The sequence below is a fragment of the Stomoxys calcitrans genome, chromosome 1, assembly GCF_963082655.1.
Source record: "Stomoxys calcitrans chromosome 1, idStoCalc2.1, whole genome shotgun sequence".
Taxonomy (NCBI): Eukaryota; Metazoa; Arthropoda; class Insecta; order Diptera; family Muscidae; genus Stomoxys; species Stomoxys calcitrans.
Genome location: NC_081552.1, coordinates 45,246,624 through 45,274,578, shown reverse-complemented (window position 1 = coordinate 45,274,578; position 27,955 = coordinate 45,246,624). Strand labels below are relative to the sequence as shown.

At 40.2% G+C, this 27,955-nt stretch overlaps 1 protein-coding gene across 2 annotated transcripts in view; it reads right to left on the bottom strand.

Annotated features, from left to right (window-relative positions):
* The window catches only part of LOC106093414 (ADP-ribosylation factor GTPase-activating protein 2), a 33,347-nt gene extending 5,931 nt beyond the window's left edge, over positions 1-27,416 (bottom strand). Inside the window, exons 1-5 of one of the 2 annotated variants that reach the window (XM_013260470.2) lie at positions 26,921-27,415; positions 11,513-11,836; positions 11,198-11,335; positions 1,674-1,811; positions 1,325-1,608 (exon numbers count right to left, since the gene is read on the bottom strand). In XM_013260470.2, the coding sequence (XP_013115924.2) occupies positions 1,325-1,608; positions 1,674-1,811; positions 11,198-11,335; positions 11,513-11,836; positions 26,921-27,004 (968 nt within the window). In that variant the 5' untranslated portion in view covers positions 27,005-27,415. Of the gene's footprint in view, positions 1-1,324; positions 1,609-1,673; positions 1,812-11,197; positions 11,336-11,512; positions 11,837-26,920 lie in introns of both variants that reach the window. The other variant, XM_013260471.2, reaches the window with a different exon arrangement.
* Positions 27,417-27,955: the final 539 nt, after the last annotated feature.

The window sequence follows — 27,955 nt, the reverse complement described above, 5'->3', positions numbered from 1 at the left end:
TCATTTCAATATGGGGCTCAAAAGAAAGGTATACGGGAGTAGATTTCGAATCTGGCATACAAAATCAGATCGAAGTATAGGGGGTCTCGCCACCCCTCAAAAACGCCATTAAACCCATTATGACTACATGATACTTGGCAGAACCGATTTTCTTAAAATTTTCATAGATTGTATACGTTTGTCCGGAAGGAAATTTAGGCTATATAATTGTTAGATATCGGGTGGAGGCTTTACCCCAAAAAGCCACCCATATCCGAAAGTGGTCCGATGGGCACAAGGGTATCAAATGAAAAGTATTGGAGACCGAAAGATTGGGGATTACGAATATGGGATTAAAATTTCCGTTCAAGTCTAGGTGGCGCTTTTGCTCCTAAAGATACGTTAAATGAGTTATTCGACCCATTATGACAATATGGGACTCAAATGAAAGGTATTTGAGAGTAGAAAACGAATTTGATATCTAATTTTGGATCCGCCCTAAAGCACCCCCTAAACTGAACTTAATTTCCGTTGGGAATAAAGAACGAAATTGATATATATTTTCAGTGCAAAGTGCCGGTGGCCGCCCAGCCCTAAAATACCCTCCTCATGGCAATATGGGGGTCATATGAAAGGGATTAGGAAGTGCAGCACGAATTTGATTTGCATATTTGAGTCGAAATGTCAGAGGTGCCATCCCTCCCCTAATGAGAACATTACCCTAAGGAAGAACATTAGCACCAAGGGCAAATTCTAACACATCAATGACTGCTTTCCGATTCAAGTTTTAGTTTTTAACTCAACGATAAGAGATTTTTTTTATTGCTGAGTCCGAACGGCGTCCCGCAGTGCGACACCTCTTTGGGGAAATTTTTTTAAATGACCATTAATGCCATTGTACCTCGCAAATGTCGCCAACATTAAGAGGGAATAAACACCGCTTTGTCCGATGTTCTCGCCAGGATTCGAATGCGTTCAGTGTTATAGGCTACAGTGGCATGAATTCGATATCTGCATTCAGGGCGAAGATATTAGAGAGTTAAAGAAGGCGCAACGGAGTGGGTTCGGCTAGTTTTTTTTTTATAAAAGACAAGTTTCAGTTAAAATCAAGTTTTTACAAAATTTCCTTAAAAATAAAATATTCTTTGTTTTATTAAATAGGTATAGGTATATTATAAGATTTGTGTCAATTGTTTAAAATTTAAAATTAAATTAATTTAAAATTAATTTAAAATTTTTTAAGATAACCAAAATTCCACTCGATCATATATGAGACATTTTTTTTTTATCTTGCGTGCTTTTGCACTTACAGGTAATGGATTATTCATTTTCATTTTCCACTTACCCTTTCAAATTGAAACCCATGCCCAAACGTTCCATTTGTTTGGCCTTGGCTGGATCTATTGATTTCAATCTTGCCTCTTCTTGGTTCTTTTTTAAAGACAAATCCTGGTAGGCCAGGCGCATGCTGGCCACCGATTCAATTTCTTCTTCGGCCGTTAAGGGTTTATCAGGCACAATGGGAGACTCTTTGAGCTGATTGGCCATATTGGCGCGTTGTTCAATTTCGGCAAAATTGGTCTTAACTTTGGTGGCACCTAGACCACCACCCATTTTACGTGCACCCATCTGGAAAAACCAAAAGGAAATTAAATGAAAATCATAGGGTTGCTATTAAAAGTGATTTGACATACCCCTCCCTTTTTCGGTTGTATTTTGCGTACGCCTATAGAGGATGTCACCGAGCTTGGTGTGTTAACAACGGAATTTAATAGATCTACGCTGGGAGCACCAGTAAGTTGTTTATCGACGGTGGGAGCCGGTGTTGAAGGCTTCAAAGGAATTAAAATTAAGAAATTTTAAAATTAAAGAATGGGATATAAATTAAGAAATTTTAAAATTAAAGAATGGGATATTAATTAAGAAATTTTAAAATTAAAGAATGGGATATTAAAAAAAGCTTTAAAGTAAAAAATCTTGGTAAGTGAAATAAATTAAAAAAAAAAAAAAACAAAATTTCAAAAACAAATTTTTTTATTTCAGTTTTTAGGGGAATACAAACGGGTCTTCTTACCATAGGAAAATAAAAATCAGAAACAGCAATACATCAACGATGTTATTGTTTCTATGGAATTTGTAGGTAATAGCAGGGAATCTTAGAGCTAAACCCAACTAAAGTGTTAAGAGTCAGCGCCAAGTTGTTTAACATGCATTTTATATAGGAAGGCAATAAACCGCCGCGGCTAGAGTCAGAGTATAGTGTAGTGCCGCCGATTTTTAGCTTCACAAATAGCAAAGTGCAATCATCCGATTTTTACTCTAAAAATGCCAATTTTTTAAAAAGTTTGAAAAAGCGTTTTTTAAGAAGTTATTTCAATAAAGTTTAAAGATAGGCCATATTTTGATATCAACCGATCTTTCTACAATATTTAATTTCTTTAGTTCACAAAAGGCGTATTTGATATCATATTTGGCTAAATCGGACTATATTTGAATATAGCTGTCACATAGAACGATCTGGCGATTTATGGTCTTAAGCCCGTAAAAGTCGATTTTTTTCCGATTTTACTGAAATTTGAAACATGAAGTTGTATTAGAGGCCCCGGTATTCCAAACTAATATAACCTATAGCGGACCATATTTACACATAGCTGCCATATAGACCGATATGCCGGTTTAGGGTCTTAAGCTGACTCTCACTCAAATATCCGACTCAAATATGGTTCAGATAGGCCTTTATTCAGATATAGCTGCCAAATAGATCGATCTGCCGATTAAGGGTCTTAAGCCCATAAAAGCTTTGTTTATTACCCGATTTCGCTGGAATCTGACACAATGACTTGTATAAAGCCTCTCGTCATCCGACCAGCATATGGTCCACATCAGACTACATTTAGATATAGCATATATACCGATCTTTCAATTTAAGGTCTTAATACCATAAAAAGCGGATTTATTGCCCGATTTCGCTGAAACTGTAATATGATCCAGACCAGCACAAATTTGGATATTCCTATGGATATGGTAGTGTAGATGTTATAAAAGAGGATGCTTATTTTATCCATGGTGGATATCCAAAGTTCGGCGCGGCCGAAGTTTACATATTTGTATGCTCCGATTTTTAAATTTGATGTGACCCAAATGCCCATTTTTCCTGGAAAAATACTGATTTTCTTCAAACTCATCTGGCAGCCCTGCTCTAGCGACATGACGTCATGAAATACATCCTATTTATTGGGTTGCCCAAAAAGTAATTGCGGATTTTTTAAAAAAGAAAGTAAATGCATTTTTAATAAAACTTAGAATGAACTTTAATCAAATATACTTTTTTACACTTTTTTTCTAAAGCAAGCTAAAAGTAACAGCTGATAACTGACAGAAGAAAGAATGCAATTACAGAGTCACAAGCTGTGAAAAAATTTGTCAACCCCGACTATATGAAAAATCCGCAATTACTTTTTGGGCAACCCAATATTATACCCTCCACCATAGTATGGGGGGTATACTAATTTCGTCATTCTGTTTGTAACTACTCGAAATATTCGTCTGAGACCCCATAAAGTATATATATTCTTGATCGTCGCGACATTTTATATCGATCTAGTCATGTCCGTCCGTCCGTCCGTCTGTCTGTCGAAAGCACGCTAACTTCCGAAGGAGTAAAGCTAGCCGCTTGAAATTTTGCACAAATACTTCTTATCAGTGTAGGTCAGTTGGTATTGTAAATGGGCCATATCGGCCCATGTTTTAATATAGCTGCCATATAAACCGATCTTGGGTCTTGACTTCTTGAGCCTCTAGAGTGCACAATTCTTATCCGATTGGAATGAAATTTTGAACGATGTGTTTTGTTATGATATCCAACAACTGTGCCAAGTATGGTTCAAATTGGTCCATAACCTGATATAGCTGTCATATAAACAGATCTGGGGACTTGACTTCTTGAGCTTCTAGAGGGTGCAATTCCTATCCGATTTTGCTGAAATTTTGCATGACGTATTTTATTCTTACTTTCAACAACTATGTCAAATAAGGTTCAAATCGGTTCATAAACTGATATAGCTGTCATATAAACCGATCTGGGATCTTGACTCCTTGAGCCTCTAGAGGCCGCAATTATTATCCGATTTACCTGAAATTTTGTACGACGGATTCCCTCATGAGTATCAACATACGTGTTTATTATGGTCTGAATCGGTCTATAGCTCGATACAGCTCCCATATAAATCGATCTCTCTATTTTACTTCTTGAGCCCCCAAAGGGAGCAATTCTTATTGGAATTGGCGACATTTTACACAGGTCTTCAACATATAATTTAATTGTGGTCCAAACCGGACCATATCTTGATATCGCTCTAATAGCAGAGAAAATCTTTCCTTATATTCTGTTTTGCCTAAGAAGAGATGCCGGGAAAAGAACTCGACAAATGCGATCCATGGTGGAGGGTATATAAGATTCGGCCCGGCTGAACTTAGCACGCTTTTACTTGTTTCGTCAGCGTCGCTCTCAATGTTCTCTTCTTTCAGCACATTTCTCTCTGAAAATGTTGCCATATTTTCATGAAAATTCGATACGTTGCCAACAATTTTCAGAGAATTTTACTAAAAATATGGTAACCGTAGGGTTGGTATATGTTTTATGTTAAGGTCACAAACTGCCTTGCAGTGTTAGAAGGAGATTAACGCCTTCTCTAAGGATGGCACAATCCGCATCGTTTGGGTGCCGGGACATAACGGAGTTAGGGGGAATGAAATGGCAAACAATTTGGCAGTGATGGCCAGAGAACTGCCGTCGATAAACTTGGTTAACCCGAAGCCTTTCAGGTCGGCACAGTCTGAATTAAGGGCGTGGGCGACAAACGCATGTAACACTGTGGAACAGCAAATCGGTGCGGCAAGTGATTAGCGGTAATTAGGTGGGGACTCGATTCCAGACATTAACCAACTTAGGCGAGTGGTATGGAAAACAATTAAAGATTTTGTAAGTAGCACGGAATTCCTCACATAGATTTTCTTTTTCGAGGTTACTTTTTAGTTTTTAGAGCGCACAACAAACCGATTACTGGCTTAGGTGTATGTCCATAGTGGCATGGGGCGGATTAATATCTGCACCCTCTTTTCAACCTAACCTAGGGTTGGTATTCTATTCTGCTTTCGGAATGGTCACGGAAAGTTTTAATTGTTTCGCGAGGGAAATTTGACAGCAATCAAATGTTTTTGTTTCCATACCAAAACACGTTTATTTTATCTGCACTTATTGTTGTCTCTACTTTATTTATTTTTTCGAAAATAAAGAAAAACAAACCATTGAAACCAATAAAACAAACAAAAATGATGCCAGCAATGGTTTCAAGGGTTGCCACTACAATTTTGTACGCCTATTTCCTGAATAAAAGCGGAGTACTACTTTTCCGCCGACGTTTTTTTATGTGAAGTTCCACAGCATTGCGCTTGAAAAGCTGTACAGAATATTCTTCTTTATATGAAAAGGTTTATCAGACCTATTACGATTTCTACGAAAGTTTGCAAACACAAATCGTAATTAATTCGTGCGATGCATGGGTTGATTCTCCGATTTACGTGAGATTTTCAGTTCATTTATATTTCATTTCGTTGGCAACACTTAAACAGCTGTAGCAGAAATTAGTTAAATGTTTTGGGACGTATTGGGACGTCAAATAAAACATCTCGTGTAAAATTTCGTCAAAGTAGACCAAAATTGCTGCTTCTACAGACTTAAAAGACCATATCGGATGAAATATATATACAGGAGCTATATCTAAATCTGATCCGATTCTGATGAAATATTGCATATATATTGGGACGCCAAAAAAAGCCCTTCGTGTTACATTGGATAAAGACCAGACCAAAATTGTGGCTTCTCCAGCTTTACATGGATGTAGCTTCACGCTACCTTTAAATCTGATCCGATTTTAAAGCAATTTTGCACACGTATTGGGACGTCAAATAAAACATCTTTTGGCAAATTTGGTAAAGATTGGATCAAAATTGTGCCTTCTACAGCCTTAATAGTTCAAATCGGATGTAAGATATATTGGGTTGCCCAAAAAGTAATTGCGGATTTTTTAAAAGAAAGTAAATGCATTTTTAATAAAGCTTAGAATGAACTTTAATCAAATATACTTTTTTACACTTTTTTTCTAAAGCAAGCTAAAAGTAACAGCTGATAACTGACAGAAGAAAGAATGCAATTACAGAGTCACAAGCTGTGAAAAAATTTGTCAACGCCGACTATATGAAAAATCCGCAATTACTTTTTGGGCAACCCAATATATGGGAGCTATGTCTAAATCTGACACGATTTTGATGAAATCTTGCACATGTATTAAGACGTCACACGAAACATCTCATGTCAAATTTCATCAAAAGATCGGACCAAAATTGTGGATACTAAATACTTAAAAGTCCACATCGGATGAAAGATATATATGGAAGCTATATCTAAATCTGAACCAATTTTAATGAAATTTTGCTAACATATTGGGATGTCAAAGAAAACACTTCTTGCCAAATTCGGCATGGACCAAAAATCGTGGCTTTCACAGCTTTAAAGGGCATATCGGATAAAAGACATATATGGGAATTATATCAAAATCAGGACCAATTTTTTTTAAATCAACAGCGTTCGTCCTTGGACCTTGAAAGTGACTTGTGCAAATTTTAATGAAAATCGATGATTACAAATATGCATGGACAAACAGACAGACGGACATAGCTAAATCGAATCAGGAAACCATTCTATGCCGATCGGTATACATATCGATGGGTCTAGCTTTTCTCCTTCTTAGCGTTGCAAACAAATGCACAAAGTTATAATACCCTGTACCACAGTGGTGGTGGTGGGTGTAAAAATTTATAGGTTTACAAAATTGCAGATGTTTGTATAATAAATTTCCCAAAAAAATGCGAATCTTTTAAGTGATAAAATTTAAATTCAGTTTAAATGAATTTTCGTATACTTTGAAGTTATTAAAAAGTTTAAAAATTTTAATAGTTCAATAACATCTTTAGCACCAGTCTCGCTGTTTCTTTTTCATCCCTCAAATTTGACTCTAGGCTCCGCGTCTCTTATTTGTTTTCGCCGCTAGCGGTTTTTTCAACTCTGATTCTTGAATCATTGGTTGGGTTTAGATCAAAACTAGAATTTTCTTTACACAAGCGTTGATTCTCAAGTCACACGTATTCTCTTGACTACAGTCGTTATTGAGACAGTAACGAATGAACACACGCTTAAATGTGTGCATCCTTTTTATACCCACCACCAAGAGATGGGGGTATACTAGTCATTCCGTTTGTAACACCTCGAAATATTCGTCTAAGACCCCATAAAGTATATATATTCTTGATCGTCTCGACGTTCTGAGTCGATTTAGCCATGTCCGTCCTTCAGTCTGTCGAAATCACGATTACGGTCAAACACGTAGAGCTAGCCGCTTGAAATTTTGCACAGATATTTAATAATGATGTAGGTCATTGGGGATTGTAAATGGGCTATATCGGTTCATATTTAGAAATAGCTTCCATATAAACCGAAGTCAAAAAGTCAAATCTCCCTATTAGACTTCTTGAGCCCCCAGTAGCCGCAATTTTTGTCCGATTTGGCTGAAATTGTGCACCTAGTATTCTCTTATGACTTCCAACAACTGTGTCAAGTACAATCCGAATCGGTCTATAACCTTATATAGCTCCCTTATAAACCGATCTCCCGACTTGACTTTTTGAGCCCCTGGAAGCCGCAATTTTTGTCCGATTTGGGTGAAATTGTGCATGTGGTGTTCTGTTACGACTTTAAACAGCTGTGCCACGTATGGTTCAAATCGGTTTATAACCTGATATAGCTTCCATAGAAACCAGTCTCTCGATTTTCCTTGTTCGGTTCGTAGAAGCTTTAATTTTTGATAGTTTAGCAGAAGTGGTATGAAGATTAAATTTATGCCTTTCAACTATATTTTGCATAAATCCTTTGCAGAATCCATGGTGGTGGGTTCCCAAGACTCGGCCCGGCCGAACTTAGCACGCTTTTACTTGATCTATTTTCAATTTAAAAACAATGTTTTATTCTGATTTAACGCTAGGCAAGAAAGGAAAAGTTATTTAATTTTCTTATTATTGTGTATGTTAACTTAAAACAAATGTTAAAATAATTTAATTTTTAGTTACGGAGAGAGGTTAATTAAATCACACATATAATCTTATATTTATGCTGTGCACCTCTGGTTTAGACCAGTGATGCCAAAAACGAAAATGTAACTGTATGTGTGAAATACTCTCTTTAAGTACTTCTAATTCTCTCAATATGTAAAAAAAAACATTTTTTGAACTGGATGATTGCTGCTTTGCAAAAATAAACATAAGAAAAATTAAAAACTGTTTTATACCGTCCAAGCGTTTAATCAATAAGAATCGTTGTTTTTAAAATAAAAACAGAAAGCGGTGATCACGTTCATCCGTTGCTGTCTCAACAAAGACTAAAACAAGTAAAAGCGTGCTAAGTTCGGCCGGGCCGAATCTTATATACCCTCCACCATGGATCGCATTTGCTCGGCATCTCTTCTTAGGCAAAACAGGATATAAGAAAAGATTTGCTCTGCTATTAGAGCGATATCAAGATATGGTCCGGTTTGGACCACAATTAAATTATATGTTGGAGACCTGTGTAAAATGTCAGCCAATTCGAATAAGAATTGCGCTCTTTGTGAGCTTAAAAAGTAAAATAGAGAGATCGATTCATATGGGAGCTGCATCGGGCTATGGACCGATTCAGACCATAATAAACACGTATGTTGATGGTCATGAAAGAATCCGTCGTACAAAATTTCAGGCAAATCGGATAATAATTGCGACCTCTAGAGGCTCAAGAAGTCAAGATCCCAGATCGGTTTATATGGCACCTATATCAGGTTATGAACCGACTTGTACTTTATTTGACATAGTTGTTGAAAGTAACAATAAAAAACGTCTTGCGAAATTTCAGCCAAATCGGATAGGAACTGCGCCCTCAAGAAGCTCAAGAAGTCAAGTCCCCAGATCTGTTTATATGACAGCTATATCAGGTTATGAACCGATTTGAACCATATTTGGCACAGTTGTTGAATATCATAACAAAATACTACGTGCCAAAATTCATTAAAATCGGATAGGAATTGCGCACTCTAGAGGCTCAAGAAGTCAAGACCCAAGATCGGTTTATATGACAGCTATATAAGGTTATGGACCGATTTGAACCATACTTGGCACAGTTGTTGGATATCGTAACAAAACACGTCGTGCAAAATTTCATTTCAATCGGATAAGAATTGCGCACTCTAGAGGCTCAAGAAGTCAAGACCCAAGATCGGTTTATATGGCAGCTATATCAGGTTATGGACCGATTTGAACCATACTTAATACAGTTGTTGGTTATCATAACAGAACACGTCGTGCAAAATTTCATTCCAATCGGATAAGAATTGCCCATAACCTGATAAAGCTTCCATATAAACCGATCTTGGGGCTTGACATCTTGAGCCTGTAGAGTGCGCAATTCTTATCCGATTGGAATGAAATTTTGCACGAAGTGTTTTGTTATGATATATAACAACTGTGCCAAGTGTAATTCAAATCGGTTCATAACCTGATATAGCTGTCATATAAACAGATCTGGGGACTTGACTTCTTGAGCTTCTAGAGGGCGCAATTCCTATCCAATTTGGTTGAAAATTTTCATGAAGTATTTTATTCTTACTTCCAACAACTGTGTCAAATAAGGTTCAAATCGGTTCATAACCGATAACCATGATATAGTTGCCATATAAACGGATCTGAGATGTTGACTTCTTGAGCCTCTAGAGGTCGCAATTATTATCCGATTTGCCTGAAGTTTTGTACTCTCTCATCCTCTCATGACCATCAACATACGTGTTAATTATGATCTGAATCGGTCTATAGCTTGATACAGCTCCCATATAAATCGATCTCTATATTTTACTTCTTGAGCCCCCAAAGGGCGCAATTCTTATTCGAATTGGCTGACATTTTACACAGGTCTCCAACATTTAGTTTAATTGTGGTCCAAACCGGACCATATCTTGATATCCCTCTAATAGCAGAGCAAATCTTTTCTTATATCCTTTTTTTCCTAAGAAGAGATGCCGGGAGAAGAACTCGACAAATGCGATCCATGGTGGAGGGTATGTAAGATTCGGCCCGGCCGAACTTAGCACGCTTTTACTTGTTTTTAAAATAAAAACAGAAAGCGGTGATCACGTTCATCCGTTGCTGTCTCAGCAAAGACTAAAAAAAGGGAATAAGATACGTATGACTAGCCATCATCGATGCCGTAAAGGACTGGGCACATCTGGTTTAGACTCTTAATCTTATAGCCGGCTTGTCGATGCCGAAAAAGAATCCATGTGTATGGAAGGCAGGTACTCAGAGCCAGATTCGTCTAACAAAAGTTAGTTTTGGAATTTATTTTCGATGAGTTGTGAGCTCTTTTAACATTTGCGGATCTATTTATATATGGAAGTTGTTTCTTCTTTTTTTATGTTTTCTTCTTTTTCAGGCAACCTACTTTGTTGATGTTGTTATACACTAAGGCGGCAGCCCTTGCCGATGAAGATCTCCATCGGGTTTCTACAACCGGCTGCCATGGGATTGAGCAAACAACTGGTTGGCACAACTGGTTTGGCTCCGGCATCGACAAACAGGCCATTATTCCAACTAAATTTGGGAAATTTTGTGTTTTTTTAATTGTTTTGATAACATTTTACTTGAAGATTTGTGTTTTGGTTTTTAACATTCTTCTATGGATCCCTCCCTAATTTCTCATACTATGTTCAGACCAAAGCTGTTTTAAGCAAACGCTCGTTTTCCCTTTATGATGCTCTGAAATCATTTTTACTTACAGTTTATAAGGGCAAAACGACTCGTTTGCCCCAAAAGCATGTGAGCCCAAATAAATGCCTTAATTGTGTTAAGGCATTTATTTCTGAATAATGTCAGAAATAAAAATCGATTTTTTTCAACAAAAAAAAATTAACAAAGTTTTACAGATAAATCAAGAAAAAATAAATCTTAACAATTGGGTATCATTACATTTATGTTGGAATGTGAAAAATTTCAATTTACAAAACACCTCAAAACGGGTGAAAGGTTGAGATGTTTTTCCAAATGACATAAGCAAAACGAGTGAATGTAGACATGGCATTATCCTTACCTTTTCAGTATTGCTTTGAACATTGTTATTATCGAAAAATGCATCCTTATTATTATCATTATGGCATTGATCAAAGAAGTCCACTTCTTTGTTGTTATCATTATTTTCGCTTTTTTCTGTTGGACCATCCAAAAATAGCTGCAAATGAAGATGAAGGCCCATGGGGGCCATATGATACAATGGATAACAATAAACAACAAGCAATTAGTAGGCATTAGTCATGATTTTTGGAATATTGAACAAACAAAACAGGTTAATAAAAAAACAACAAACAAAAATGGCAACTCAAAATAACTCCTTGTATTCTAAACTCACCTTCGTCCCATGCACTTTCATTGCCTGCTGGGCTAATTGGGTCAATTTATCGCGATATAATTGAGCAGCACGCGAATTATACTTTTGCTGAGCATCTGTGGTATTGCAATTATGTTGACGAAAGAAAGCATTTGCATTAGCATTGCCACCCACTTGCATTTGACGCAATTGCAACCAAGTCCAATTTGTATCCAAATTAGTTGAACGCACAAAAGTCAAATGAACACCCAGGCTGCGATGTACCGCCGAACAATCGATACATATGAAAACGCCATAGGTTACTGTAGCCCATGTGGGAGCTTTGGCGCCACAATCAAAACAGGCCTGGAAAGGGAACAAAAGCCAAAGAGGTGAAAATATAACAAAATTTAAGAAAAATTAGTTTTGAACATGGCAAATTAAGCAACGACTTGATCAATTTATGGGAGAGTACATATCTTATTAATAACACCCCAGCACACCCATGCACGTTCCGCTGTGCCTTCTACAATGGAAAGAATAAATGTTTGCAAAATGCAAATTTTGCCCATGAAAATTCCACTAAGGAACAGGAGCTAACTTCTCAACGCAGTGCGATACCTCTTTGGAGAGAAGTTTTTACATGGCATAGTATCTCACAAATGTTGCCACCATTAGGAGGGAAAACCACCGCTGAAAAATGTATTTTCTGATGGTCTCGCCAAGATTCGAACCCGGGCGTCATACACGGAAATGCTAACCTCTACGCTACGGCAGCCTTCAGAGAATAAATGTTTATTTATATTAATAATCTAAACTTCTAGGTCTCATGGGTGTATGTTGACTTCAAATATACTCCACATTGCAGGCATACACAACTTGCCAATACCCCTGCAACGGCAGTTGCGGACAATCAGCGGTATCGAGCGGAAAGTCTCAGTGAGAGGCCGGGCGGCACCGGTTCTTGCACAAATACTGAGTGCTTATGATATGACCAGGCGGCGATCGGCCCTTTGGACCGGAACTTATTCCAAAATTTATTTTTTTTACCCATCACTATAGGATGGGGGTATGCTAATCTAGTCATTTCGTATGAAACATCTCGAAATATTGTTCAGCAACCTCATAAAGTATATATATATTCTGAATCATCTCGACATTCTGAGTCGATCTAGCCATGTCCGTCCGTCTGTCGAAACTGCGATAGCGTTCGAAGGCGTAAAGCTAGCTGTTTTCACAGATACTTACTATTGATGTAGTTCGTTGGTGGTTGCAAATGGGCCATATCGGTTTAGATTTGGATAAAACTCCCACATAAACCGATCTCCCGATTTGACTTTTTGAGTTCCTGGAAGGCGCAATTTTTGTCCGATTTGGCTTTAATTTTGCACATAGCATTCTCTTATGACTTTAAATAGCTTTGCGAAGAACGGTCCAAATAGGTCTATAACCTGATATAGCTCCCATATAAACCTATCTCCCGATTTGATTTTTTGAGCCCCTGGAAGCTGCAATTTTTGTCAAATTTTGCATATAGTGTTCTGTTATGATTTCGGTCTCCTTATATAGCTCCCATATAAACCGATCATCTGATTTGACTTCTTGAGGCGCAATTTTCGTCCGATTTGGCTAAAATGTTGCACATACTATTCTGCTATGATTTCCAACAACTGTGCCAAGGTCTATAACCTAATAAAGCACGATATAAACCGGTCTCTCGATTATCCTTTTTCGGTTCCTTTGCTGGTTTGACAGAAGTTTGGTAAGTAGAATAAAATTATGCCATTCAACTAAATTTATTCTGCATAAATTTTTAGCAGAATCCATGGTGGTGGGTTTCCAAGATTCGGCCGACCCAACTTGACTTGGACTTCGCTTTTACTTGTACTTCTTCAATTTAAGCCCCATATTATTATAATCTACTTATATGTCCATTTGATGAGAATTGAAAGAGGGGCGAGCACTTAGAAACTTGACTTTATGTAGCCATTCCGGGTGCTCACCACACCTACTGCTTTACTACTGCCATATACCCTTCATTTGAGAACCATATTGCCTATTGGGCTAAATGTCAACTGAGGCGTATTATCAGCCACTTGTCAAATATTGGAATGTAACGTTCGCAAGTTTGGCAGTCCTTGAGTTTTTTTTGCCCAAAATGTGGATGTCAAATTCCTAATCTATTCTGAAAAACCTTGAATTTGAGTTCCATATTGTCATAGTAAGGCTACATGCCCTTTGGGACCCATTGGCGTAGAACTCTCTGAAAGATGAATCCATATTTCAAAGTAAGGTTCTTACTCTACTCGTTAAATACTCCTTGTCATGATAGGTCGTTTAAGAAAAAAGGATGACCCTCAAACACTTGGCATCATATTTTTTATCAGATTCGTTCTGCCTTTCATTCGAGACCCCATGTTACCAAGATCGCGATACACTCCGCTTTGGGGTTGTTCAGTGGCATGGCAATCTTCCACTCAACCCCCATCTGATATTGAAATATAATGTGCAGTATTTTCATCACAGGATCATACTAAACCATTGCAAGTAAATCTAAGTCTATACGAACATAGAAATATACAAGTGACCCCATCACATTATGTAAGCACTCTCATTCCCCTACTTGTTTCAACTCTCATAACAAAACACGTCGTTCAAAATTTCATTCCAATCGGATAAGAATTGCGCACTCTAGAGGCTCAAGAAGTCAAGACCCAAGATCGGTTTATATGGCAGCTATATCAGGTTATGGACCGATTTGAACCATACTTGGCACAGTTGTTGGATATCAAAACAAAACACGTCGTGCAAAATTTCATTTCAATCGGATAAGAATTGCGCACTCTATAGGCTCAAGAAATCCAGATCCAAGATCGGTTTATATGGCAGCTATATCAAAACATGGACCGATATGGCCCATTTACAATACCAACCGACCTACACTAATAAGAAGTATTTGTGCAAAATTTCAAGCGGCTAGCTTTACTCCTTCGGAAGTTAGCGTGCTTTCGACAGACAGACGGACGGACGGACGGACATGACTAGATCGACATAAAATGTCGCGACGATCAAGAATATATATACTTTATGGGCTCTCAGACGAATATTTCGAGTAGTTACAAACAGAATGACGAAATTAGTATACCCCCCATCTTATGGTGGAGGGTATGAAAAACGTAACACTTGGTCAATTGTAGGACCAAGAGTTAGGGGGACCTCTCCAACCCTCAAAACACCCATAAATCGAACATATTTATCGACCACGGCAATATGGGACTCAAATGAAAGATGTTTGCGAATAGAATACGAATCTAATATCCAAATGTGGTCCAAGGGTGGACCCCCACGTTTCTGGGCGTCCACCCTTCTCCAAAACACCCCCCAAACAGGACTTATTTACTGACCATGGGAATATGGGGCTTCAATAAAAGGTATTTGAGTGTAGAATTCGAATCTAATATCCAAATATGGGACCAAGTGTTTGGGAGGCCGGCTCTCCCCAAAAACATCCCCCAAAGGGGACAAATTTGTGACCATAGCAATATGGGGCTGAAATGAAAGGTCTTTGGGAGTAAAGCACGAATCTGATATCAATATTCGGGAAAAGTGTCTATGGGGCCACTCCACCCCCACAACACCACCCAAATAGGACGTATTTGCTTACTCTTGCAGTATGAGGATCAAATAAGAGGGTTTTTAGAGTAGAACACGAATCCGATATGTATTTTCAAGGCCAACTCACTGAGTGGCCGCCCATCCCCGAAAAACCCCCAAGCCGGTCATGTTTGCTAGGGCACGTCCCACCACCATAACATCCCCCAAATACGACATATTTGCTCACCCAGACAATTTGGGTATTAAAGAGAGTGCAACTAAATTTTTATTTTTAGGGCCATACCCCAAACTGGACATATTTGCTGAGTTTTGCAATAAGGATTTAAAATGAGATTAGAAAACGAATTTGATATCCAATTTTAAGGCCAATGGCAATATGGGGTTCAAATAAATGATATATAGATATATGAGGATAGAGCACGTTGCTGATATATTTTCCGGGCTTAGTGTTTGGGGGACCATCCCAATCCCCAAAACACCCCTAAATCGGGAACATTTACCGGCCATGTCAATGTGGAGCTTAAATGAAAGGTATTGGGTGGTAGAGGAAGAAGTGATACCCACTTTCGGGACCAATTTTCTGGGGTTCTACCCCTTTCCCATAATAACCCACAAACAGCAATTTTTTACTGACCATCGCAATATGGGGCTCATATAAAGGTATTTAGGAGTAGAATACGAATTTGATATCCAAATGTAGGACCATGTATTTAGGGCATCACCCCTTCCCCAAAACCCCCCCAAAGGGTAAAAATTTTTCGACCATGCCAATATGTGTCTCAAATGAAAGGTATTTGAGATTACAAATTTGATAACCTATTTTGGGGTCATGAGTTTGGGGGACGCCTCATCGCATATTTGAAAGAAGAGCATGATGCTGATATTTTTTCAGGGCCAAGTGTCTGGGGGACCACCTCACCCCCGAAAACACCGCTAAATCAGATATCATGAGAATATCGGGCTGAAATAAACTATTTTAAAAATGGAGTACACCTTACATCCAAACTTGAATTCGTAGACCAATAAAGATCATATGCGGTTCATATAAAGGGACTTATATTGTTAAACTCTTAGTCAAGCGATATATTATTTTCGTAGCATGGTATTTCACTTAAAGCTCTTTAATCTTCGAAAATAAATATTCCAAGGAAACTTTTGTTCCATATAAAGTAAAAGAAGACGCAGCGGAGCGGGCCCGGGTCAGCTAGTATAAAATAAAGGATACCTTTGTAGCCGTTGAGTGGAGCGGACGTGTTTTTTATTTCGCTCCTCAAAGAAAAAAAATATATCCGTATCTCAGAATAGGTACTACCTATTACGAAAAAAATGTTCAAGCCTTTTGGAGTAGGCTAGAAATGGACTTCAAAGACTCAACATCTGCTGTGGTGTCGTCAGACCGTAGCGTGTTGTCCTCCCCTCCTATATGTGGGTGCCTTGACACCTGTAGTCGACAGTAATGTTTCAAGCGCACAACTAGTCGTCAGACTAATTAATGAGGGAGAGACGGACACACCAGAGGGATGCACAGTTCGTCCTCAGCCTCTAAGTAAAGGTGGTGTTTCTGACTCGGATTCAGACAGCGACGGTGTCAATGAAACAGTCATCGCAGCCGAATCGAGAGATGAGGGCATCGGGATGACGGCAGAAGCGATGAGCGATGGCTTTGCTAAGCTCACAAGCAGACCGAGAAAGTGATCCGGTGCACGACGAAGGAGACAGAGGAGTATGTACCGGCAGCGCAATCGGGCGAAAGTGCAGGATGCTGGAAGGGATAGAAATGATATTCCAAGCACTTCTACGGAAGCTGGAAAAAGAATCACATCTCCCGAAAAGCATAACACTGCTAAAATGCTGAAGAATAAAAAGAGCTACCCGCTTTCAAGTACTCTTGGAAAACCACGTCAGCCATCCCGCAATGGAGTCTCCAGACAGTCTCCTGCGGAGGTAGACAAAGTCGGAACAGGAACGAATGAAGCCCGCACGGCCCTTGAGTCTTCATGGAGAACTGAGGCCACAGCCATCACGGAAGGGGAAGATGGTCGCTTATAATGGTAAGGAACCGCCCTCTTACGCCAGAGTGGCAAGGAAGCACAACAGAGATGAACTGACTTATGCAGTCATCAATATCGGCTGTGCATCCGGTAGGATTTCACCAGATCATCGGTCCCAAGTTTAGGATCTGGTTAAGGATCGGATTTTCGAACATGATGAACTGCGAGTATAGAGTGGACATCTTTACGTAAAGTTTTTTTACTACCCCAAACTGGACATATTTGCTGAGTTTTGCAATAAGGATTTAAAATGAGATTAGAAAACGAATTTGATATCCAATTTTAAGGCCAATGGCAATATGGGGTTCAAATAAATGATATATAGATATATGAGGATAGAGCACGTTGCTGATATATTTTCCGGGCTTAGTGTTTGGGGGACCATCCCAATCCCCAAAACACCCCTAAATCGGGAACATTTACCGGCCATGTCAATGTGGAGCTTAAATGAAAGGTATTGGGTGGTAGAGGAAGAAGTGATACCCACTTTCGGGACCAATTTTCTGGGGTTCTACCCCTTTCCCATAATAACCCACAAACAGCAATTTTTTACTGACCATCGCAATATGGGGCTCATATAAAGGTATTTAGGAGTAGAATACGAATTTGATATCCAAATGTAGGACCATGTATTTAGGGCATCACCCCTTCCCCAAAACCCCCCCAAAGGGTAAAAATTTTTCGACCATGCCAATATGTGTCTCAAATGAAAGGTATTTGAGATTACAAATTTGATAACCTATTTTGGGGTCATGAGTTTGGGGGACGCCTCATCGCATATTTGAAAGAAGAGCATGATGCTGATATTTTTTCAGGGCCAAGTGTCTGGGGGACCACCTCACCCCCGAAAACACCGCTAAATCAGATATCATGAGAATATCGGGCTGAAATAAACTATTTTAAAAATGGAGTACACCTTACATCCAAACTTGAATTCGTAGACCAATAAAGATCATATGCGGTTCATATAAAGGGACTTATATTGTTAAACTCTTAGTCAAGCGATATATTATTTTCGTAGCATGGTATTTCACTTAAAGCTCTTTAATCTTCGAAAATAAATATTCCAAGGAAACTTTTGTTCCATATAAAGTAAAAGAAGACGCAGCGGAGCGGGCCCGGGTCAGCTAGTATAAAATAAAGGATACCTTTGTAGCCGTTGAGTGGAGCGGACGTGTTTTTTATTTCGCTCCTCAAAGAAAAAAAATATATCCGTATCTCAGAATAGGTACTACCTATTACGAAAAAAATGTTCAAGCCTTTTGGAGTAGGCTAGAAATGGACTTCAAAGACTCAACATCTGCTGTGGTGTCGTCAGACCGTAGCGTGTTGTCCTCCCCTCCTATATGTGGGTGCCTTGACACCTGTAGTCGACAGTAATGTTTCAAGCGCACAACTAGTCGTCAGACTAATTAATGAGGGAGAGACGGACACACCAGAGGGATGCACAGTTCGTCCTCAGCCTCTAAGTAAAGGTGGTGTTTCTGACTCGGATTCAGACAGCGACGGTGTCAATGAAACAGTCATCGCAGCCGAATCGAGAGATGAGGGCATCGGGATGACGGCAGAAGCGATGAGCGATGGCTTTGCTAAGCTCACAAGCAGACCGAGAAAGTGATCCGGTGCACGACGAAGGAGACAGAGGAGTATGTACCGGCAGCGCAATCGGGCGAAAGTGCAGGATGCTGGAAGGGATAGAAATGATATTCCAAGCACTTCTACGGAAGCTGGAAAAAGAATCACATCTCCCGAAAAGCATAACACTGCTAAAATGCTGAAGAATAAAAAGAGCTACCCGCTTTCAAGTACTCTTGGAAAACCACGTCAGCCATCCCGCAATGGAGTCTCCAGACAGTCTCCTGCGGAGGTAGACAAAGTCGGAACAGGAACGAATGAAGCCCGCACGGCCCTTGAGTCTTCATGGAGAACTGAGGCCACAGCCATCACGGAAGGGGAAGATGGTCGCTTATAATGGTAAGGAACCGCCCTCTTACGCCAGAGTGGCAAGGAAGCACAACAGAGATGAACTGACTTATGCAGTCATCAATATCGGCTGTGCATCCGGTAGGATTTCACCAGATCATCGGTCCCAAGTTTAGGATCTGGTTAAGGATCGGATTTTCGAACATGATGAACTGCGAGTATAGAGTGGACATCTTTACGCTGCGTTTTACGTCGGCGGAATGTATTGATACCGTCATACAGCTCGTCAGAGGTATTCACGCTCACAAAGGCAACGGTCTTCATCAAGGGATGGGGCTGTACATTTGCGACGGAACGCATGTTGAGATTCTTGGGCAAGCAAAACCAAGGTTTGGTCGCAGAGAAGTGGGAGATCTTCCACAGGGAGAAGAAGGAGGAAGGAAATCTCCTTGTGGTTGGCATTGATCAAGTCTCCGTGTCGAGTTTGGCTAAGACTAAAGGCATGGCGTACTTCGGGAGCAAAGCTGTCTTTTTCAAGATTGGGAAGACTAGGATAGGCAGAAATTCTCATTTTCAGACTCAACACCGCCCAACGAACAGGGTGCCGACAACGAGACAATCACGGCCTATCTCAATATTGGAAAGACTAGGATGAGCAAAGATGCTAATACTAAAATATCAGACAGTGCAGTGGCGAGAGACCCAACACAGCCTAACAAACAGGAACCCGACGACGGACCCATCACCGACTTCAATATTCGGAATACTGGGATAGATAAAGATCCTAATATTGAAACATTAGGTAGCGTAGCGACAGGAGTCTCAAAGCAACCCAACGAACGGGGAGCCAATTATGGTACCATCACCTACTACCAAGAAGCCCATTTAATTAAGATTTGGAAGACTAAGATAGACAAAGATCCTAGTATTAAAACATCACGCAGTACAGGGAATGGAAACCCAATACAGCCTAACGAACAGGACCCGAATATGGAACCATTACCGACTTTATAAAGAGTCGGAAGACTAGACTAGGCAAAGACCTAAAACGATGACATCAAGCAGTGCAGTGACAGAAAAGTCAATGCAGTCGAAATAACAGGAAGCAGACGATGAGATCAACACCTACTTCCAAGATGCCCACTTACTGGACGACCAATGATTGAGGTAATCCAGATAAACCTTTTGAATTACATATTTTCCCCAGAGTTGTCAAAGTCGGATGCAACAGTGGTGAGACAGGGAGACGATGAAGCATACCTGGCATCACTTTATCTGCCTTTCGACTCTACGACACCGCCACCCACGTCGAAGCTGCAACGGATGGTGAGGAAAGCAAAACAGACAGAAAACGAGGTACAAATAGGGTGCGATGCGAACTCTCACCACATTTCGTGGGGTAGTACCAATAGCGGGGCCAAGCCCCGGCAGAGTTCTTGAATACTAACGACCTAATAACACCTAATATTGGTAACACCGCTACCTTTGTTAATAGGATTGGGGAGGAGGTATTAGATGTGACGGTATGTTCGGAAAATCTCATCAATGAGGTACAGGGCTTTTCTGCGAAAAGGTCGGTAGCGTTAATGACGCCCACAAGATAGAAAAATTTCTCTCAAAAACCCATGTCCAAACTGAAACTTTAGTAGACAACAGGAGTGAGAGCAGAGACAACGGAGGACATGTTTAGACTTTTGATGAAAACCCATTTTCCACAGGATACGACGGGACTCACGGAGACACCAGAATCTTGGAATAATGACATTGATCGAAAGTTTATACTTACGGAATTTATGGTGAAGGAATCCTTGAGGAGCTTCAAACCATTAAAATCACCCGGACCTGATGGAATATTTCCGGCGTTACTACAGAAAGAGGCAGACTATCAGGCGCCTCATCTGGCTAATATTTCGAGGACAATCAGCGATATCGAATAGAGAATTTGCATGAGAGGCCGGGCGGCACCGGCTCTTACTTAAATACTGAGTGCCAGTGATGGTCGATATGACAAAGCGAGTTATTGGAGCCTTTCAGTAGCCAATGGCCATCATGTTCCCGCAGCGATCGGTCGTATGGACCAGAACATGCTTGCTCATCTGTAAGAGCTTATTGTAACCACCACCTTAGGATGGGGGTATACTAATCTAGTCATTTCGTTTGTAACACCTCGAAATATTCGTCTAAAACTCCATAAAGTATATATATTCTTGATCGTCTCGTCGATCACGATAGAGGTCGAACGCGTAAAGCTAGCCGCTTGAAATTTTACACAGATACTTAATATCGCTCCCATGTAAACCGATCTCCTGATTTGACTTCTTGAGCCCCTGGAAGCCGCATTTTTTCTGATTTGGCTGAAAATTTGCACATGGTGTTTTTTTACAACTTCCAACAACTGTGCCATATATTGTCCAAATCGGTCTAGACCTGATATAACCCCCATATAAACCAATCTCCCGATTTGACAAACCTCAAATTTTGTCCAATTTGCCTGAAATTTTGCCAAGTACGGTCTAAATCGGTCTTTAACCAGATATAGCTCTCAAGAAGTCAAATCGGGGGATCGGGATTTGACTTCTTGAGCCCCTGGAAGCCGCAATTGTTGTCCGATTTGGCTGAAATTTAGTGTTCTTTTATGACTTCCAACAACTGTGCTAAGTACGGTCCAAATAAGAGATCTGCAGCTGTCGAACGCAACTCAAACGGAATATTTCTATGTATTGAAAACAACGCTACCTGAATGAACACACAAACCCATGACGTTTAAGGTGGTGGGTTTTTTTTGCATGTTACCGCATATTGCTTGTGACTGGCGTTGATTTTGCTTTTTTGCCTTTTTGGATGTCGAGGATATGATTCTGACTGCGAGTTAAAAAAATTGATGAAACATCCAAACCAACGCTAAATTATCATAAAATCTTATTTTGCACGTACTCGTAAGAGGGTGAAGTAGTGTTACCGTTGTGCGATAATGTCCGAATTTCCAACCTTTTTAGAGTCAAATGACTTTTAGTTTAACCTTTTAAAACTGACAACTTTTCTGCGATACTTCCTGCAAAAGTTCGACTTACAAATTCTTACAAGGAAAAAATTCTTTGAGGAAAAGTTTTTTTAAAACTTTTTTTGTAATCGAATTTTTATGCGACCTGTTCAAAAATCTCAACGGCACCTCACGCGTATTTATAGTGAGCAATGTGGCTGAAGATTTGGTGGCAGATATCTTTGTTCAAAGACAGGTTGAGGACTGTTATAAGGTACTTAACTCCAGGTAAATCCAGATTCTTCAGCATCAGTGTAGAGATTCCGTCGGGGCCTAATGCCGTATCCGGAGACCACAGATGCACCATAAATTTACGGTTCAACAACCTGGCGCATCTCTTTGGATCAGTCACGGTTACTTCGCCAAAAGTAACTGAGGTCCTGTCATCCCGTCTGCCGGGGTTCGAGAGTGACTTAACAATAGACCACAGCTAGCCTAAGTTACATTGCTCCAAGTGTTCCAGCCACAAATTCCGCTTATGTTCGTTGACTACCCTGTTTATTTCCAGATTCAGCTCAATGATTCTGGGGTTAGTGGAGTCCATACAACTAATCCCATTACGCTCGTCTGCGAGTAACACTGCCTGCGCCGGGAAATTGGGCCGCACTTTGTTATTCGACCGGCTGCTGCTTTAATGACGTCTCGGAATTTCCTCTCGGCAACTAGAATATCCGAGGGGTGGCAATTCACTGTCAGCAACGATTGGTATACTCTCTGAAGCCAGACCAATCGGCCTTTTTCTGATTGATAAAGGTCCGGCGTTCAGAGGTTATGAATGGTCGGTCGATGGTGAGAATTATGGGGAGGTGGTCTGATCCCAAAGAAATGACGGCTTGCCAAGATACGTCACTCAGGAGATCTGGGCATGCAATGAAAATGTCTGCTACACCTCCGCGTAATTCTAGTGGGGCATCCTCATTCATCGTTCAAAACGTGGAGCCTTCAATCTGCTCTGCCAAAGCTATGCCCCGCTGGTTGTTACCTAGGGGAGAATTATTTGATATAGGTAGGGGACGGACCCTCCCCCTTACCCTAAAAGTGCGACCCCAAAATAAAAGTGAACCGACCGGGACAATAGGTTTATTGGACGATAATCACAATATGGGACTCGAATAAAAGGTATTCGGGAGTAGAATACGAAATTTGTAAGGAAGGAGGAAAAGGCTTCTTAGTTTGTTGATATTGGAAGGGGGCGGACCCTGGCCCGTTACCCCAAAAACACCACCTAAAATCAAAAATGGACCGATAGGGACAATATGGGTATAAAATGAAAGTTATTGGAGAGTAGAATAGGAATATGGTATTAGAAATTGGGATCAAGTATGCGAGGGGTCGTCCGTCCCCAAAAACTCCCCCAAACAAACATATAATATCAATACATAAATAATGAGGACCATGTAATTGGGGATCGCCCCAACCCCAAATGAGAATATAATTCGATCATAGCTAGATGTGCCTCAAATGAAATGTTTTTGATAGCAGATTACGAATACGACATTAAAATTTGTGTCCAAGAATCTAGGTGGTGCTTTACTTCCTAAAGTCGCCTCCAATAGTTTATTTGACTCATCAAAAAACAATGGGGGATCAAATGATAGATATTTTTAAGTGGAGTGCGTTATTCATTTGTACTCAAGGGGCAGATGGAGTGAGGCGCACTATCTTATCCTACGCCCCCACCAAACTGCTGTATACACCAATTATGACAATATGGGGTTCAATTCAAAGTATAAGGTTGTGGACTGCGAATATGAAATTTTTATTCTGCTCATATATCTTGCGGACCACCTCAACCCAAAACAGTTGATTAGTTATAATGACCTAATAGGACGCTGCCGCCTATTGACCATGTTACATAGTCTGACGACGAGCACGCAGAAGGCGACGACGACGACGCTTGTGACCCACTGCTGGCTATGTTCGCACAGCACCTTGCAACATATTCAGTGTGACTATACTGCCGTAGTGACGTAAGGCCAAAGCAAGATCGAATGTTCTCACTCCATGCACCGGTTACACCTCACCGACACCGACCAATGAAGGAGGCGGTTCTAGCAAACCGAACAGAATCAGAGTCAAGGGTTCTTTTCAATCCTGGCACGGTCCAGAAGCGTGCGGAGAGGGCACTTCTGTATATGCCTCTATCATGACGAAAAAAGGACGAACACGTACACTAAGGCGGCAGACCTTGCCGATGAAGATTCCATCGGGTCAATCCGGTGCGTATAACCGGCAGCCATACGCAATCCCATGGCAGCCGATTGTTGTTGTTGTTGTTGTTGTAGCAGTGTGTTTTACACCGAGACGGCAGCCCTTGCCGATGGAGGATTCCATCGGGTCAATCCGGTACGTACAACCGGCTGCCATGGGATTGCAGCCGATTGTAATATGCAGTTGTGATGGCCTGTTGTCTGTTAGTTTATGTATACGGCATGGCCTAACAGGACAATGGCATGCTGCCACAGCTGTCAAGGGTTCATTCAATTCGGCTTGCGCAGCCCATTTATATCTATGTAGATAATTTTCTCGGATGGCTTCAAATTACATGTAATTAATTAATCAAATCAAATGGAACTAGTGTGGATTGCCACGCCCACATGTAAATGTGCCTACAACAACAATAAACATGTCTGTGTTGCCCCACAGCTGCTTCCTTTATGGACCACTAAAAACTATAGCTTTCCCCATAATCTGAAAATACTCCTTGCAACAACATCTCAACAACTCAGAGCAATATGCACCGACTAACAGGCTGATTGTCTTTCCGTTCTTTTCATCCTGCCTGGAATTAATCTCCAGAGCCTTTAAGACTGCGAAGACTTTTGCATAAAAGATGCTCCTTAAAACTCAATAAAGATCCCTGCCCCAGTGCCTCCATCCAACCTGGACCAGTCCTTCTATATATTGCAAATCCAAGGAAGAGCGGAGTACTTCCATCCCAACGCCGCTTTTTCGAGAATTGGACTTCCTTATCCCCAGTACCAATATCGACGCGCCTTCTACAGCTTCGTGGTACTCCTTGTGGAACAGTCGATTGCTCGAAATTCGAGTAGCGCTAGGTTCCTGCTCCTTTTGTTAAGAGGCAATCTTCTTCGCCGAATTACAGAAGTAGAAATCAACTTCCATTTAGTAAAGAATTTTTAACATGGGAGAATACCTCACAAATATAGCCAACATTAGTAAGGGGAAAACGACCGCTGAAAATTTTTTTGATGTTCACGCCGGGATTTTTATTTTTTATTTTATTTATTTATTTAAAGGTTAGCATGTCCGTCTATAACCTTGGCGCCACGGTGGCCAAAACTCCTTCCTATAAAGTTATGAAAGGGGTAGAGCTCATTCAGCATTCCGAAGTGTCCTTCGATGTTTTTTTTCTAGACCAGTCTATAACGAAAATTTTCCCTAAAGTACTTAGAATCCAGAATCCTTGAAGACTCCAACCCAAAAGAGAAAGAAAATGAACTGACGGGCACTGGTTACTAGCGGTAGGGAACCGATGGCTTTGTCGTCTAGGCGCCATACTCTCGAAGCAGTTAACAAAAAAATCTAATCACCAAATGATACACCAAGAAAAGCAACAATAAATACCCGCAATGGGATTATTATGAGCATCACACAGTCTCAAACTTTGAGTTCCGATCTGTGCGGTGTTCAATGTTATCACGAGACGCTTAGATGCGAACTGTCGTTCGTATGAAACATTCCACTATCCGCAACCTGTGGACGCGCCCGGTAGCTCCCAGACATGTTTGTCGTGATAACGAAGAACACCACAAAGTTTGAAGTTCAATGTTCCAGCCTGGGTGATGCTCATAGTTATCCTGAGCCGGGGCCTTTTGTTGGTGTAGAAAGATTGTGTTCTCTGTAGGTACTATTCCATCCTGTACATGCATTTGAGGAGACCCTTAAAAGGTACATTGCCATCGCGGACAATCACAGTTATCGAGCGGAGAGTCTCAGCGAGAGGCCGGGCGGCACCGTCTCTTGCACAAATACTGAGTACCTATGATGTTCGATATGACAGGGCGAGTTAATGGCGCCTTTAAATAACCAATGGCCACCGTTCCCGCGGCGATCGGTCCTTTGGACTTGTTCATCTACAGGAGCTTGACGAGCATCGCCACCTCCACATGTAGCTACAACAACAACAAACACCAAAATGTGTATTTTGGTGTTAAGTTAATTTGTAATACTTATCAAATCAACTTAACCCCTCCATCAAACCCATCTGGTACAAAGTAATGAAATTCACTAACTTCATTACCCATTCACAAAACTAATGTTACCTCATTTCATTTACAAACTAGTTTATAAAGTGTTGCTGTTTTCCCTTTATTGATTTTGGCGTAAGACACCATAGACCGACCACTATTTGTTTATTCACCCACCCTCAGCAAAACAAATTTCTTCATTACTATCTTTTTCATAAGCGCTGAATACCGTTGGTGATAAAAACACATGTCAGCGATCAAAAATGCCAACAAACTATTAGATCGTCGTACAAGTTCAGGGTTAGATAAGGAAAAAGTTGATGAACCTTAACAAAAGCTTCTATAGAATTACCTCAAAGGAAGAGGGCTTAAACCATTATCTTGACTTGGTTAAGAAATCCATAACCATTACAATTATAAGCAGACCTGTTATAAAATGCTGAATGACCTTAATTACAGCTCCCACTTCACTATTCTAATGTGTGACCATTAACCATTGCCTCCACGTTGTTGAAAAATCCATACTCAATCCAAGTCATATAAGACATGTAATCTGTCTGCATTCGTCTGTAATGCAAAGCATTCATGCTTCTTCTCTTCCTACACCTACCTTATTGGCTGGTTGGGATCTTAGGCGACTAAAAACAGCCTCCATCTCTTGTTTTGTTGGTCCAGCTGAGGTTGTATTCGCCATGGTTGCTTAATGATTCTGTAAGTTCCTTCCTTTGTGGGCCACAGCACTTTTCTAGATTTTAATATTTGCCAAGCGAACAGTGGGTATGTTGATAATAAGGAAAAGACAATTTTTTGGGGTATGTGGATATGAAGGTTGTTGGCTGGCTGATGATTTTGGTGCTTTTTTGAAAAAGGGGGGTTTGGTTGAACTTCGTTGTTTGTTTTAGAATAACTTAGATCTTTCTTGCTTGTGGCTTAGTTTCGTTGTTCTCTTTTTTGTTTCTTTAACAAAGGCAACTAAAAGTTTTTGTTTAAAGGGAATTTTACAAAAAAAAGTTTACTTTTTTTCTTCAAAAGTGATTTTTGTTCTCTTCTTTTATTTTAATTTAATTTTACGTGTGTTTTTCTTTTTGTGACGTGTAGAATGCCACGGTAGGTTGCGAGTATTCGGGTAACGGTTAATCTCTCTTCTACTCAGCTGACTGGTTTGTTTTGTATTTTGACAGTTGCACCCAGCACACAAAATAATTATTTTTTAAATACATAAAAACCTGTATTAATTCGAGATAACTTCTAGCCAAGTATTGCTTCTCATTTCTCTTCGCAAATCTGCGGCTGCAACAACAACAAAATATTAAAAAACGAAATGAAACAAAATAAAACGCAATCCCATGCTCGTTCGGGAAGCTTTGAGGTTGGAAAGCCAATGAGGAGAAGCGCGCTTGAAATAACCCCCAGAAAGACTGAGCTTGACCTACTAAAGCTGGTACTATGGTCGCTTTTCGCGATATTTTTTCGTCATTACTTTTTGTAGATAATAGATTTTAAAGGGAGCAAAATTTTAGATGGTTTGGTTTTTGTTATTGTATCAGAGTGTTGTAGCACTAAGGCGGCAGCCCTTGCCGATGAAGGACTCCATCGGGTCAATCCGATACGTTCAATCGGCTGTCATGGGAGAGCTTGCAACTTT